This window comes from Ciconia boyciana, chromosome 15 (assembly GCF_034638445.1).
Source record: "Ciconia boyciana chromosome 15, ASM3463844v1, whole genome shotgun sequence".
NCBI classification, from domain to species: Eukaryota; Metazoa; Chordata; class Aves; order Ciconiiformes; family Ciconiidae; genus Ciconia; species Ciconia boyciana.
In genome coordinates, this window is record NC_132948.1 from 4,036,839 (window position 1) to 4,051,537 (window position 14,699).

Below are 14,699 nucleotides of genomic sequence, written 5' to 3' on the forward strand. Positions count from 1 at the left end.
CGCCACAGAGCGTCGTCCTCTGAGGCGGCTGAGGAGAGGGGTCTGGCCTCGCCCCCGCGGCGCCTCGAGGAAGGAGGTGGGGGGAGTTTAGGCTGAGTCCTCAGCGTCTGGGAAGTGGGAGGCCTTTGGCGTGAGGACTGCGGGCAGGGGACGTTGTGCCGTTGTTAAAAATAGGTGTAAAGGAAGTTTTATTCATAACGAAACCCTTCAGAGGGAGGTGCTTTGGGTGTTCCCTAGGAGATTGGTTAGGTTTTAGGTGTCCCGACCCCTCAGGATTTATTTCTATTGTTTGAGGGGCTGCTGAGGGGAATGAGATCTCATGTAGTGTTAGTTAGCAGCAGATTCTTCTGCTGGGCTACCTTTTAGCATATTAAAAAGAAGACTTGCCTTGGGCAGCAGGTGTATGTTCTTATGACTAGGAAACCAGAGTTTTTAATGACTTAGGGTGTAAAAACACCAAGGTTCCCATTCTGGAACAATGCCAGTACCAGATGCACCTGAAAACCACAGAATTGAGGCACCTGTGGTAGCAAATGCAGGTAGAAGCAGCAGACTCAAGGCACTTGTGCTACCAAACACACTTAAGAGCCACAAACTCAAGCCACTTGTGGTATCAGATCCACCTAAGAGCAGCAAAATCAAGGTGCTGGCACCCACTAAAGTGTTGAATCCTCGAGACTTTGTGCGCATTCAGGCTTTGCCTGGCTTTGGTCAGAAGGAAGGAAAGGTCTTGGCCAGAAGCAGAACAATTTACAGAAGCAGTGAACCTCCAAGAGAACAAGTGTTCTGGGAAAACTACCATAGGAGGCAACAGCAATTCACTCAGGGACACTTCACCCCCCCTGGGAAGCCTTATCGGGAGCTTGGAGAGATTCTCTACACAGACCCGAAGAAACTCACCCTCCACTCTTTGGGACAGCTTGCACAGGTAGGCCTAACTTTCCTGTTCCTCTTTAAATAGAAAAGCACAGAGGCTTTCTTCTAAGTAAATTGCAAGCCCCTGTTTCCAGGGAAAGGAATCACTATTTCTGCTTAAAGAAATGTTTGAAAAAATATTCCATGCCTTCCTGTGAAAAATCACAATCTGATGGTACAGAGCATTTGTAAATAAAGCAGGACTCCTTTGATGTGTATGTTGTGATTTGGGAACTGGCTTTTGAAACTAGTCTTTAAAGTTCTTAATGAGAGCACTTAAAATGGAGCAGAGACAATAGCAGGCTAAGGAATGGAAAGGAAAACATGAGATATGAGAATGTACTTAAGGAAAATACTCAGGGAAAGGTAACAAGTCTTGAAAATGGAAGGAGAGGAATCATACTGAGGGCATGAGGGTAAAGGATGGGTTAAAAAGCAGGAATGCTAAATGGTGGCAGTTGAGGGGTGGGTAAAAAGCTCAAAAGTTGAGCATAAGAATGGTATAAAAAGTAAAGTGTTTGTAATACAACTTACATGAGTAGGGATGGCTTTGGAGGTAGTAGATTAATTATTTTGTATTTTACTTTGCATCGGTATTTGGGTTTCAGGAAAGGTATAAGGGGATTAGCCAGGAGTGCCTGTGATGGGTTGATTGTTTGTGTGGTTATTATCTTCTAGTCTCCTTAGTGCTCCATACCCACTAACTTCCTGGGTCTCGAACTGTCTCAAGTTGCTTTTAAGTCAAGCTTGAACCATTAAACCACGGAGACAAGAACTGTCACCGATGCTTGAGATAAGCTTGAGTGTTTTGCCATTTGTTTTCTTGTTCTCAATGCTGTTGGCTCATGCAAGGAGATCTGAAGCTCTCTGAGTTTTCTGTGCTGTTTTGTGCAGAGAGCAATTTTCCTTGTGGAAATAGAGTGAAGTCTGTCCAGCCTATCTGTAACATTAGTCTCTGTGGCTTTGAGCCGACACTTTGCTATGTGCTTTCTAATGGAGCGCCCAAGGGATAGTCTCTGACAGCTGCAGCAGAAGCAGCATGGTTATTATTCAGGGTAGGCAGAAAAGATTCTGTCCACCCACTACTTAATTTTCTGCTCTGATTGTGTGTGTTGCATTCAGAGCTTAAAGTTTTAGATCAGGTGTTTTGAGCTCTAAATAGACAATGGGTGGCATTAACTTTTCTTTGTATTACCTAAAGCAGCATTTTGCTGGCTGTCTTCATTCAGAGGCTTGTTTCTGTAAATTAGTCAACATCCAACAACTGTTGCCAGTGTTCTTGTTTTAACCCTTAACTTCTAAAACATCTTTCCTTGTGAATATTAGAAGTTGCTTTAAACATTTTTGAACTGCAGATATACTCTTTAAAATTCTGAGAAACCTGAAAATGTTGGTTAATTTGTGGTGGTGGTTGTTGTTTTGGTATTGAAAAATGATGTCAGGATTTGATCCTTAAGGGTGCTCTGAAACTCACTTGGAACTCAGCTACTTAACTTGACCATATTAAAAGTATACAATTTATACAGAAAATAAATTGTATGTCAGTCACTAAATGTGTGGTTGTGGCTTATGCTTTAGATTCATGAAGCTATCGGAGGGGATATAGTCACACCTGCTCTTCCTTTTTGTGGAGAGCATGGCTAAAAGTACTACATAGTCTTGAAAATCTCAGACTAACTTTTTTTTTTTTTCCTTTTCCTAGAAGGCAATGGTTACTAAGTTGAAAAACTAAAAAATAAATTCCTGGCAATGAATCTGACCTGTCCTCTGCTTCCCTCCATCCCCACAAACTGGGGAAGGCCCAGGGATTTCATTCTGCTCACACACCACCCCTTGCTATTTAAGCTGCCAGCATGCTCTGCAGAAATCTATTCATGCGTTTTTCAGAGATACTAGAACAGGAATGTATTTCTATAGCCTAATTCTAAAAATACTTTGTATTACCTGTATTTTTGCTTTATATGGATTATTTACCCCATTCCCACCCACACCTAGCAGTCCCCATAATATTTTGAATAACTGAGAAGATTGTAGATACCGGATATGTCTAATTATAGGTGTTTGAGAGCATAACATTCCAGGTAGTAAAAATCATGATTTCTGATTAAAGCTTTTACACTCATCTCTGCCTTCTGAGTTAGCATTTTCTTCAGCCACAAGTACAGCCGATGATTTGCAATGATGAATGACAGTAAAATTTGTAAGCAACAACGAGATGATAAAAGCCCTGTGAATTCAACAGGACTTATGCTAATATCTGCTCGTAAATGCTACTTTCTAAACTGATATTATTAAAAAAATAGATTTTAAGAGCTAAAAACATTTGAGTAAATATGCTGGGATGGTTGTGCAAAATGATATGGGCGTAGGGTTTTATATATAATAATTGCACATTTAGGATGCTTTTTTATATACTTGATGGTAACAAATGTGTTCAGAAAAGCTGTATGTTCGTGGATGCTTTTTGTATCTTTATTAAGTAGATCTGGTATCTGAAAACGTAGAGCTGATATTTGACTGTTTGCACTGTTGCATTGGGAGCTCTGCTGTTCTGTAGTCACACAGAGAATGTGGTATCTGTCTTACAGTGAAAACACTAAGTAAAGCAGGGCCAATGCAGTGGAAGAATTGCATTCCACTGCAACCCACTGGAACAAAATAACCCCTTCCAAACTACTAGCAATACTGGCAAGGGATGAGGGAAGCTTGGGAAGTGTAGCATTTGAGTTTAAAAAAACCTAACCAAACAACAACCCCTCCCCACCCAAACCTCACACACAAAAAAACCCCAAACCCACAACAAGGAGGCTTCTCTTACCCATCCTGTACAGTATTATCCAAGCATAATTGAGTGGCCAGCTTTCACAATGATGTGGATTTTGTGACCCTTATGGCTTTAGATTGCTAGTTATCCCAACTTTTATCCCCAGTAGTGTCTCAGTGTTTTCAAATGTGCTTTATATGTGGTGGCTTTCTACATGTGCTATCTGCTCCCTGCCACTATCTTTACTAGAAGAATCCTGCTAAGTTGAATGGGCCATGTATTTTAACCAGAGCAGCTACACCCGGCATCTTCTCAATTGATTTCAGATTCTTGTCTTTTCAAAACTTGGGGGGGAGACGAGACTCCCTGTGGGGCTGCCTGGTTCTGCGTTGTGTTAATATCAGTAATATCCATACTCATACTGTGAGATAGAGCCCTTCAAGCTTCCATTACAAATAATTGGAAGTTAACTTCGTTCGGTTTGAGGTTTTTCCTCTCTCTCAAAGGTCGAGTGCACGTTGCAGACAGCACTGATTCATTGAAAGTCAAAGAATGTAGCATCCAGACAGTATTTTTGATTTTCTAAGTGTTCAGAGCAATGTGTTAAAGGTCTTTTTCTTATTCCTTAATGTAACAGTGCATGGTGATGTTAGTCACCTTTTATCATGTTTATATAGCTTCTTCCCCTTAATTGCTATGACAAATTCATTTGCAAAACCTCTGAGGTGGCTTGTTGACTCTTTACGTGAAAGAAAGGTGGCCTTTCTGACTGAGCCCTAAAAACAATCCAAGTCCACAAAATCTTGAGTATTATTAGTGTCAAAGCCTGCTCTGTACTTGTCATAAAATTCTGTTCTGTAATTCTGTGCTTTGGGTAAATAGGTCACTACACAAGATTGACGATAGCATCAGCAATGAAAGGTTTTAAGCTGTAAATGGAGAAGAAAACGGAACAATTTCTTTCAAGAGAAATTACACTGATGTTATTTGTTATTGCTGCAGTTAGATCTGTCAGGGTTTCCAATTTAAAACCTTGCTTTCCAGAAGACTAAAAACATGTATTTCAAGGGAGAACTTATATTGCAAAGAACCTTTTTCCTGCCAGCTCTCTGATGCAAAGGTCAGTCATAATCCCGTATCACCCGGGGAAGAGCAGGAAAACATTAGTGGTGGGTTGTCTTCCTAGTATCTCCAAAATGGAGAAACTGGTCAGGCCAGACTGCGCTGGTGTGGTGACATTCCTAATGCTTTCCGAATTAAGTAACTAATATATGGTAATTGATCAACCCTGGTCTCACACCTGCATATAAAGTGCTATGCCTGAGTAATTTTTAAAACAGCAAACAACTTTATTATAGATTTAGAAGAAGCTTCAGAAATACCTTGAAACTTCCTGTTTGGAGAACGTGAAATTTCAACAAAATGCTAGTGAGAAAGAGGATAGCACAATATTTCTTTCCGTTAATTGCTCAACTGGTTATGAAAGGAAAAGCTACAAAATACTAATACTTTCTAGAGTATTTTTTTGTGTATTAACTATATGAGGTAGAAAATGAGGGTGAGTTATCACTGGGACGGCTGTTATTCAGAAGTGCCAAAGCATCGATAGAGATGTTCAGATTCAAGTGTCTCTTGCGGTATTTTGGTAGATTGTTGGCTGGTGAAATTGGACCCTTCTACATCTTTCCACTGCTTGTTAGAGGTGGTCTCAAAGTCTTTGTTGGTAAACATTTGAGTATATCTTTAACAATTAAAAAATGCATATTGGCAGCATGAAAGTGAGAATTTTGAGATGTGCCTTGTTTGCAGGGGTTAATTCATATTTTGATTTAAGGTTGGATTTTTTTTCCGGCTTGTACTATTTTGCCAGGCTCATCTTGTGATGACGGTCTGTCAGCTCAGGAATTACAGTGTTTATAAGGGCTGGTGTTTTGGGCAGGACAAAGGGAACAACAAGCAAGAAACAGGGAGGGTACAGAAGAGATTGTAGCAGTGAGAGTCATGCTTTCAGCTTCTCTGGTGATCCAAATATATCTTGTTTGTCCTTGTGCATTTCTGAAGAAAAACTGTGAATGAAGATGAAAAACACAAAACTATGACCAAGTTCTTTTTTCTTGTTTTTGAAGCTATGATAGCAGCATATGCCCCCCATACAAAAATCAGTGTGAAAACTAAACGTGTTTGCAAAATGAGGTTTGTCTTTACCCTTCCATTGCAATAGCTATATAGATTGTGTCATGGCATGCATAATCTTGGTTATCTGTTGCAGATCATGAACAAAATAAATTTCCTGAGTGCAGCACAGTTAATATAGGAAACTTCTAATTTACAAGAAATTCCTTCCTTTTTTTTTTGCTTTTTCTTGCTTTCTAAAGTCACAACAGTTTACAGCTGGCCATAAACCTACATGCTAGAAATGCTCCAGGGCAGAAGAGAAAGAAATAGATTGTGCAAGAAAAGTCAGTAGTTGGAAAACTGCCCTTTATCAGTTGACTACAGTTTATCACCTTGCTATTGCCAAAACATATTAGTGATGTTAAGCACAGAGCATGTAAAACAAAAAAAGCAGGTGCAAGCACAGTGACACTGTGATTACAATTTCAGAGTTCATAGTGTCACATTGTAAGAAAGATTCTAGTGCTTGTTGTGGAAATGAAAGGGTGCATCGTTTTATGCCTCTGAGAGGCCTGCCTGAATGTACCTTAAGGAATGTTTGAAAGACTTTGTCACCAGTGCGTGAGGCTTCCATTTGAAAGCCTACCATACAGTGGGTATACAGGTATGCCTGACTTAGGTTTCCATGGAGATTTCTTGTACTTAATTAACATAGGTGGATTTTGCAGATAGTTTTTCTTTGGCTAATCTTCTTTAGTTTCCTTTTCTTGTTGTTAATAGGTAAAAGGTGTTGTGGCTGGGGGTTTTTTGTTGTGGTTTTTTTTTTTTAATTTGGTGTTAACCAGATACAAGCTGTGAGGTGTTTGGTTTTTTCTTCTTTCTGGAGTGAACATACAGGGAAGTAGCTGTTCTGCTCTGTGTGTGTGTAACTAACTGTGGGTGTTATACCAATGACTTTTCCTACAAGCTTCATAACCTCTATCGATAAATTATGTATGTAAGCTCTCAGCATGGTAATCATCAGGCAGAACAGAATTCATGCATGTTATCCATCCGAGGTGACATCTTTGCTTCACTTCTCATGATGAAAGCTGCTGTACACTTCCAGCAGGGTCACTTCTAGCAACAAGCAAGTGAAATTCTGGTTGTATATGTTTTATGGATAATGTTGATTTCCAGTAAATAGAATGAGTTGCTCAAGTATTTTTTTAACTGTCTTCTGTAGCCTCTAACTATTTTGGCAAGCATAACACTACATTACTTTTCCTTTTTAAAAATAGTGACAGATGCATTTCTTGTTGCAAAAGACAAACTCAGAGGATGTTCGGAAATGGACAGCCTAATGGCATCTCTCTGTCTCTTTCATATGACTTTCTTCTCACCCATCCAAGGAGGCATTGACCCACCAGACATTTGCAATGTAATGATAATGTACCGTTATATTGCTGCTTTTATGTACATGTTGTTATTAAATGTTAGTAAGCCTGAATGCATAAGGTTTGAGGGCCTATTAGAAAGTGGTGAATAAGCAGACTGTGGATAATTTAGCTGTGGAATAACAGAAAAGGGTATAGCTGTAGGTGACTGAACTAGTGGTCTGGAGCAGTGTGGTTATGTGAGAGTGGTACTAAAAGGAGGAGTGGAATGAAAGATAAACAGAAGCTGTGAAGTGAGGTGATAGATAATGGTGTCGTCATAGACAGAACCAGAACAGAGCAAATTATATAAGAAAAAGTTCAATTTTAGACATTTTATCAAATTTGGATATATGCTTAAATTGCAATAGCAGAGAGTTTTCTGCCTCCTTCAACAAATGTTACATCAGATTAGGCTGTTAGACTGTACACTGGCTACTGTTGGTTTTATTAATTAAGCTCATTCCCCTTTGTTAGCCTGAACCATAAATATATTTCTTTTAGCTTGGGTTTAATTTTTTAAGAGCCCTTACTAAAAAGTTGAAAAATGTCAGTCACACCATTTTTTTAGGAACTAAAATTCTTATTTGTACATGTCCATGGACAAAGTGGGGAAATATTACATCATATTGCAGTAATTCTAACGAGGATAACAACATTGTCAACCAAGTATTTGAGATTATTTAGCAGGCATAGTGAAGCTGTTGTTGATGTAGAATTTCTGAATTTCATTTTTTTATTCTTATCTGTGACTTACTCTGCCACTCTAGTCACATGTCTGTTAGAAATTCTCGGCTATTTTAGAAGAGCAGCAGTCCTTCAGTGCTCAAGTAGTTTGTTTTATTACTGTTAACCATAACATTTAAGCACTTGTGTACTGAAGTTTTGTTGAAATGTTTTTCTTCATGGCCTTGTGAGACTGACAATCATTACCTTTCTTGTACCTTTGGAGAAAGTGACTTAGAAAATGAATTAACTTAGCTAATTGTATATGGAAAATATAAAGCTGGTATTATAGTGAAGAACTTTCTGTTCCTGAGCTCTTGTTTTTTCCTGCAGGTGTTCTTGCTTTGTCTTTTAGGGTGTGAAACAAAAATGGTGATATAAATGAGACTACAGATAGGGCATATGGTTACGGAACTATCTTTTTAAGATCGGGCTTTTTTTATTTGGTTAAGAGTGATAGTTTTACTTTCCAACATGAATATTAAATGTTAGGTGCTAATCCTGACCTGAGCCTAACTACGTGAAAATGTTATGCTCTATAAAAATAAAAGCTTTATGATCTCTAAATTAGTTTGACATACCTCTGGAACAGCAGCTAACTGGTAAGGTCCACACAATCTCCATGCTATTAAGTTCAAAACAGTCTAATCAATTTCAAAAGTTCAATTTCTGTTCCTAAAGGCTGCTTCTGTAATGAATTAAGGGAAGCATATCAAATGTAATAATGCATTGTTATTAAGGTTTTAGTAAACTTGCCAAATGTCAGGCTGCTGGTACAGTCATGGTGCATTACACTTCTGTGATTACAGCTTGAGTTATTATGGCGAATTGCATTGCTCACCTAGGTTTGGGAATTGATCTGCAATATCATGCCTGGGGCAGGAGAGAAGTGCATTACAAAGGTTACACTTTACAGTGAATATTCAAAACATTGGATTTTAACAGGTTTAATGTCTGCTTCTCTTAAATAGTGCATACAAATACTCTGTAGGTTACATAATGAAAGAAATAGACTATTCCTTGTATTTGAAGAACCTGGTGCTCCCCTGGCTGCAGTGTGGCAGTTAAAAATGACTTTTGCTAACTGATAACACTTTGTCAAATGGTTACCTTTGGGAAAGAATGGGAAAAATATCTTGAGATTTGACTAGAAGTGCTATGTAAGAAATAAATGTTTGTTATTTATTTCTTATATGTAAGAAATAATGTTTAGAACTTGCACTGGACAGTAAGGTTAACACCCTTTGTAATTCATGGATGAGTTTCAGTTTCTTATTCCTTTGTGTCACTCTGATAGCACAAAGGAATGTTAATGCTGATCTTACCAGACACTGGAGGATTTCTCTAATGTAATGTTCGGTGCAGTTATGTCAGGAATGAATGTATGTGTGCCAGAAGTGTAAGGACATGTTTCAGGTGGGAAAGCTGAGCTGTTTTGTGTGCATGGAACTTAGGAACCTCTCTGCATATGTGATTACTAGTAGGAGGTGGTAGGTATGTAATTAGGGGCAGGGGAGCATGAACAAAGTGGAGATTTTTATATTCACATGAAGAAAAAAAAAATTATAACTGATGTAGAAATGCAAGACTAGATTTGTAGATAGGTTGGGTTGTGCTCGTTTCTAGGAAGGATAATATATTTATAGAACAGTTTTACCCCAAATGATGCCAAAAGCACTTTGCAGGCTGAATGTAGAGGTCATATCAGCCATCCCTGGTTAACTGTGCTCAGCAGGGCAGAGCAATACTACCTGAGAGTTCAGGATAGAAAGTGAAGAACAACAATGTATCCAGTTGAAAAAGGAGAGGTGAACTGAAGTAAGCAGTCAGCAGTTTAAGCAAGTTGAAGTTCAGCCAGGGCACCTCGCTAATTCCCCCCAAACACTGCATGGCAGAGGAGGAATCCTCCTCCTCACAACAGAAAACAGTTTCCAGGTAAGTTGATCTAAATGCTCAAACTTTGAAACCTGTTCTTAAATGGGAGTATTTCCCTGTGCAGGCAAAGCGAATGAAGGCATTCAGCAGTGAGGGGAAAAAGCATAATAATTAAAGCTTGAGTTTGGCTTGCAGAGGAAAAACCATTTGCATAAAATCATATTGGTGGTGTTTCTCTTTCCTTGAGACTGTAGAATGATGTGTCTTAAATTGCAAGCAGTGGAAGGCAGCCCTTTCCATGGCTAGAGTAGCTTCTCATTATTCATGAAATGCCTATAGAAAGTGTTGAATGCACAACAGCAATGGGGGGAGGACTGTAAGCAGGGAGAGACAGACATAATGGAATCTCACTGTATTCCTTGTAGTATAATGTGACCTTTCCATTAAATTAATGTTATGCTATTTGCACAGAAGGAGAGCTAAGATAGAGAGTATTTTTAGGGGACAATAGTCAAGTTAATTAGGCAGCTATATAACTGTCACTCTTTACATTAAGAGCTCAAAAGCAGGGTATGGGGAGCTATAATGTTACTTTGGATTCTGTTCATTTTGAAAAGGGAGTTACTTTGTGTTGTTTGTGAAAACTAGGCTGTGACGTTGTTTGGGGTATTGTAGCCTGGAACCTGTTTTAACTTAATTCCTCAATGACTTACTGCTGAAAGGTTTATGTGTCCTCTGTTAATCTAACAGGTACAAAAGACAGATTCCACAATCCTTATTGGTGTGGAACACTCAGATATTTCTTATGCCTATCAACCTCAGTGGAGTAATCATGGAGTGAGGCACAGTTCTTCAAGTCAAACACTGCTAGATTTTGGTCTGTGGGCATTTAACTTCTTACACACCTGCACAATTTTGTTTAAGGGTCAAAAGATGCTTCATAAAGCCGTTGTGACATATTTAAATTTGTAATTGCTCATTCATACACTGCATCCATTACAAATCTTGGCTTTCTAAGAATGATTTTGACTTTTTAGTAAGTTTCCTTACTTGTAAAAAGCAAATTCTAGTGGTATTGCATCAAGCTCCAGATAACAATACACATGTTTGAAATAAAGAGACTGCAAAGCTGTTAGGGTTATTTTAATATTTTCTCTGCTGCAATTAAAGTTAGGTTGCAGTAAACTAGAGCCCACTGAAGCCTCTGGCCAATCCTAGTCACTGTGAGTGCACTCTACTGTGTCTTTGGCCTTGAGCTAATGCCTGTGGCCCTTCTGGGAGGGTGAAATCATGTCATTCCTCATCTGTTAGAGCAGTCCTTGGACTGCAGTATTTCAGTCCGAGATGTATTTGCTTCAACAGTTTTGGCCTCGGTGCTTCATTTATGTCCTGCAGGTGCAACCAATGGTTTCTGGTGATCAGATAGCCTCATTTGTCTTCCATAGTGAGCACCCTGATCTGTCCAGAATTACTAGGTGGCATCATTTGGTCCCAATATTTGTCAACGTTTTCCTCTCAGTGCTTCAGGAACCCTGTGCTATTGAACTCTGCTCTGTCTCAGTTGATTCCTTCTCCTCCCCTCAAAGTCATTCTTTAACTGCTTGTACCCCTTGAATCTGTTAGCTCCCAGTTCAGATAGAGGAAGGCTTATAGCTTTATTAGGTAACAAATGATCCTCATAGCTGTTTGCCCTGCTGTTTGGGGAGCTATTTGTTTTAAGAAGGAATGAAGTTGTCCCATAACTATGGCCTAAAAATAAAGGATAAACATTATCTTTTTTTCACTGGAGAGTTAAAGGCAGAAAGTCATACCTCTTACGTCTGACAGTTTTAGAGAAAGATTCATGCATATGGTTCATGCCTTGAATTCCCTCATGACTAGACTGATACCTTGTGTATTTGTCGTACCATCTGACCCCAGCTGCCAGGTGCTACTGGTCATCTTGATCTGTGGTCTGCCAACTAGCTGTGTTGGATATGTCAGAGAGGCTGTGACACAGTGCTGCAGGTAGTGAGTATCATCTTGTGGAGCCTACATGTGAAACATTCCCCACAAAAAAACCACACATGAGAGCCCAGCAGCAATGTTCCCCTCCTGTCACATAACCTACTGCCAGACATATGCCTGAATACAGGGGAAGAGGAAATAGTAAAGGTCTGGAATTCTGGTCGTTGATAACTCTTAGGACTAGTACTTTCTTGCAGGTGTAATGATATTGGCAGGTTCATTGGCTGGTGGGTGAAGAATGGTGTGACTGCCATCGGTTTACAAAGGTCAAGTGTGACAACCTTAAGCCACAACATAGTGGCAGTTTGCTACTGACAAAGATTTTTGCCCAGAACAGACTGAAATAGATGGATTGTGATCCATCTGCAGTGTAATGACATCATAACAGTAGGAATGAATTCAAAGAGAGGTTATATTCCCTTCCTAAATGTTTCCTAAAGCTGGTATTTACTGCTCTATTTAGTGTTGATCAGTGATGCCAGAGCTAAAGTATTTATGACTTTTATACATTGCATTTATTATGTTGACAAGATAATTGAAAATCTATAACAATTGTCTTGTAATTAAAAACCAAGCATAAAACCAAGTCCAGTTCCATTGTGATGGTTTTAAAAACTTGGAAACTGATCTCCCTCTAGTTTTGAACCTGTTTTCCAAAGCGAGCAGATTGTTCAAATAAAGAATCTGTTCAGTTGTACAAAGGAAGGCTTTTCTCTAAGGAAGCTTCTCAAATACATAGGACCAACACAGTGTAAGCTTAGAGCATATGGTTAATATTCTGTCCTCTATGCTGCTTTACCTTGTTGATACTTTGTCTTAGGGTTATGTATTTACGCAATCAAGAAACTGAGAGCCTTTGTACTATAACAGAAACACATTTAACTCTTCTGTTAACACCTGCAGCAGGTGATAGTTTATCGACAGATATCTACCACGCACTGCTTCAGGTTTTTTTTTATTTATTAGGTTACCCTGAAATATTAGAAATTAATTCCTGGAGTCAGTGTCAGGAAACTGACAGTGGATCAAAGCTGTGAGACAAATTGCTCATTACAGTTCAGGGAGCTGAATCCTCTGTGCAGACAGCTGTACTGTTGCTGGAGGGTTCTCAGGCACTTCACCCGCAAGCTCTGCCTTGACAAATGCTGCCATTGTTGGTGAAGCTCCTAGGTGGATTTCTGTAAAATAAGCTCATTTTAAACTCCTGTCAGAGGCATTACTATGTCTTGGAATTGTTATTTGTTTGGTTGGGTTTGTTTCTTGTCACCCTGTTTAGAGTTTGTGTCTCTATGCAACAGTCTGAACTATAAACAATGATGTTAATCCATGAAAACTGAGAAATTAAACCTTGGCAGGATCCTGGTGATCCCTATCTAGGTTCATCAGATGAAAGCTTTTTTTTTCTGGCTTTTTCTAAAAGCTTAGCAGCACGGAATCCATTCAACTTTGCTGTCTGACAGTCAGAAATGACGCTTGCTGACAGTGAGCTCACTTCATCTTTTAGTGAAAGCAGATAAAAGCAGATTAAAAAAAAAACCAAATGACAAACCTTTTCTAAATAGTCACTTTGCTGTTTCCATTAGCTCATCAGAAATGTTTGAATCCTTCCCTTTTAAGAAAGCTGCTTTCAGTAAAATATTGTGTATGTAATTTTTTTCCCTTCAGGTATTCCACTTTCAGCTGTTTTCCTAAATTAATGTTAGCTTATATTATCTATGTGATATCTGAATTGGTGTGTGGCAATAATAATTAAGTCAGAGCAAGTTAGCTGTGTGAGATAGGTGCTGGAAAGCCTTACTCCAAAGCTTCTATTGGTTGTAACAGCAAATTGTATGAAATGTAAGTCTTTGTGCTGTTTTGCTCTGAGGTCAGCTGGAAGACACTATTGTTTGAAACCAGGGATTTAATAGCGGTATGACATACAGCCTTAAAACTAATGGAATACAAAATAGGAAATCAAAACAAAGACAATGCTTAAGGAGAATGGGCCACAGATGTAATGCAGTCTGTGTGTGCAGCTGGCATGGCTATCACAAAATGCTTCTGAAAATAGCTGTCCTTTGGAAAGTCAAGTTTTGATGGTTTAGCTGTGGTTTATTCCCTTATTTATGTGCAGGATGTTAGCAGATGTTTAGACCGAATTTCTTTTACAAGAAGTGTACAGTAGTTCCTAAATATTAATACTTTCTTTTTTTAAGTTGCAGATAAAATAGTATAGGGCTTTATTTGCAGATAACATAATCAAATCTATGCCAGAATGCTAGATAACTTAATCTGATGCTCCAGCCTACACTAGGTACAAATGAAGGGGATGTGTGCATGCATGCTTAAGTTTTAGTATGAATTGCAAATAGATAATAGAAAAGGGCATTTTTAGTTCAGCATGGTATACCTAAAACCTGTGCAGAGCTGTTTGCTAGGACCTTGGTATAGATATAAAGGGTGATATAAAGATATAAAGGGTGTTTTGGACTTTGTATCTGGATTAAAGAATACTCTGTAATTTTGCATAAAACACAGCCACTAAGATCCTTTTCTTGACATGTTCATCTGTCTCATGTTTATCATGGATGAAGTTGGTGCCAGCCAGTCTGTGGATGCACATTCATTCTGCTGTTGCAGTAGGGACCATATTCATCCCTGTCAAAATGTGGATTCAGTTAGGATCTTTATTCCAGCAGAGAATTTGACCCTTTAACAAAAATATGCTTGAGTGAAATTAAATGGTGGTTGAGAATTTGGTTGTCTTTTTGTTTGTAAACTTTATATTTTCAGTTTACCTGGGGAGAATGTGCATTTATATAGCAACTGTTGTATATTCTTTGTTTATTCTATTTAAAGTGTTATTGGAAAAATATTTTAAGAAATACTTAAGCATTTTA

General features: G+C 38.7%; 1 protein-coding gene across 1 annotated transcript in view; it reads left to right on the top strand.

Moving 5' to 3' along the window:
• The first annotated feature begins 478 nt into the window (after window positions 1–478).
• The window catches only part of CCDC60 (coiled-coil domain containing 60), a 64,771-nt gene continuing 50,550 nt past the window's right edge, over window positions 479–14,699 (top strand). The window contains exon 1 of the mRNA XM_072880415.1: window positions 479–928. Coding sequence (XP_072736516.1) covers window positions 479–928 — 450 coding nt within the window. The remainder of the gene's footprint in view (window positions 929–14,699) is intronic.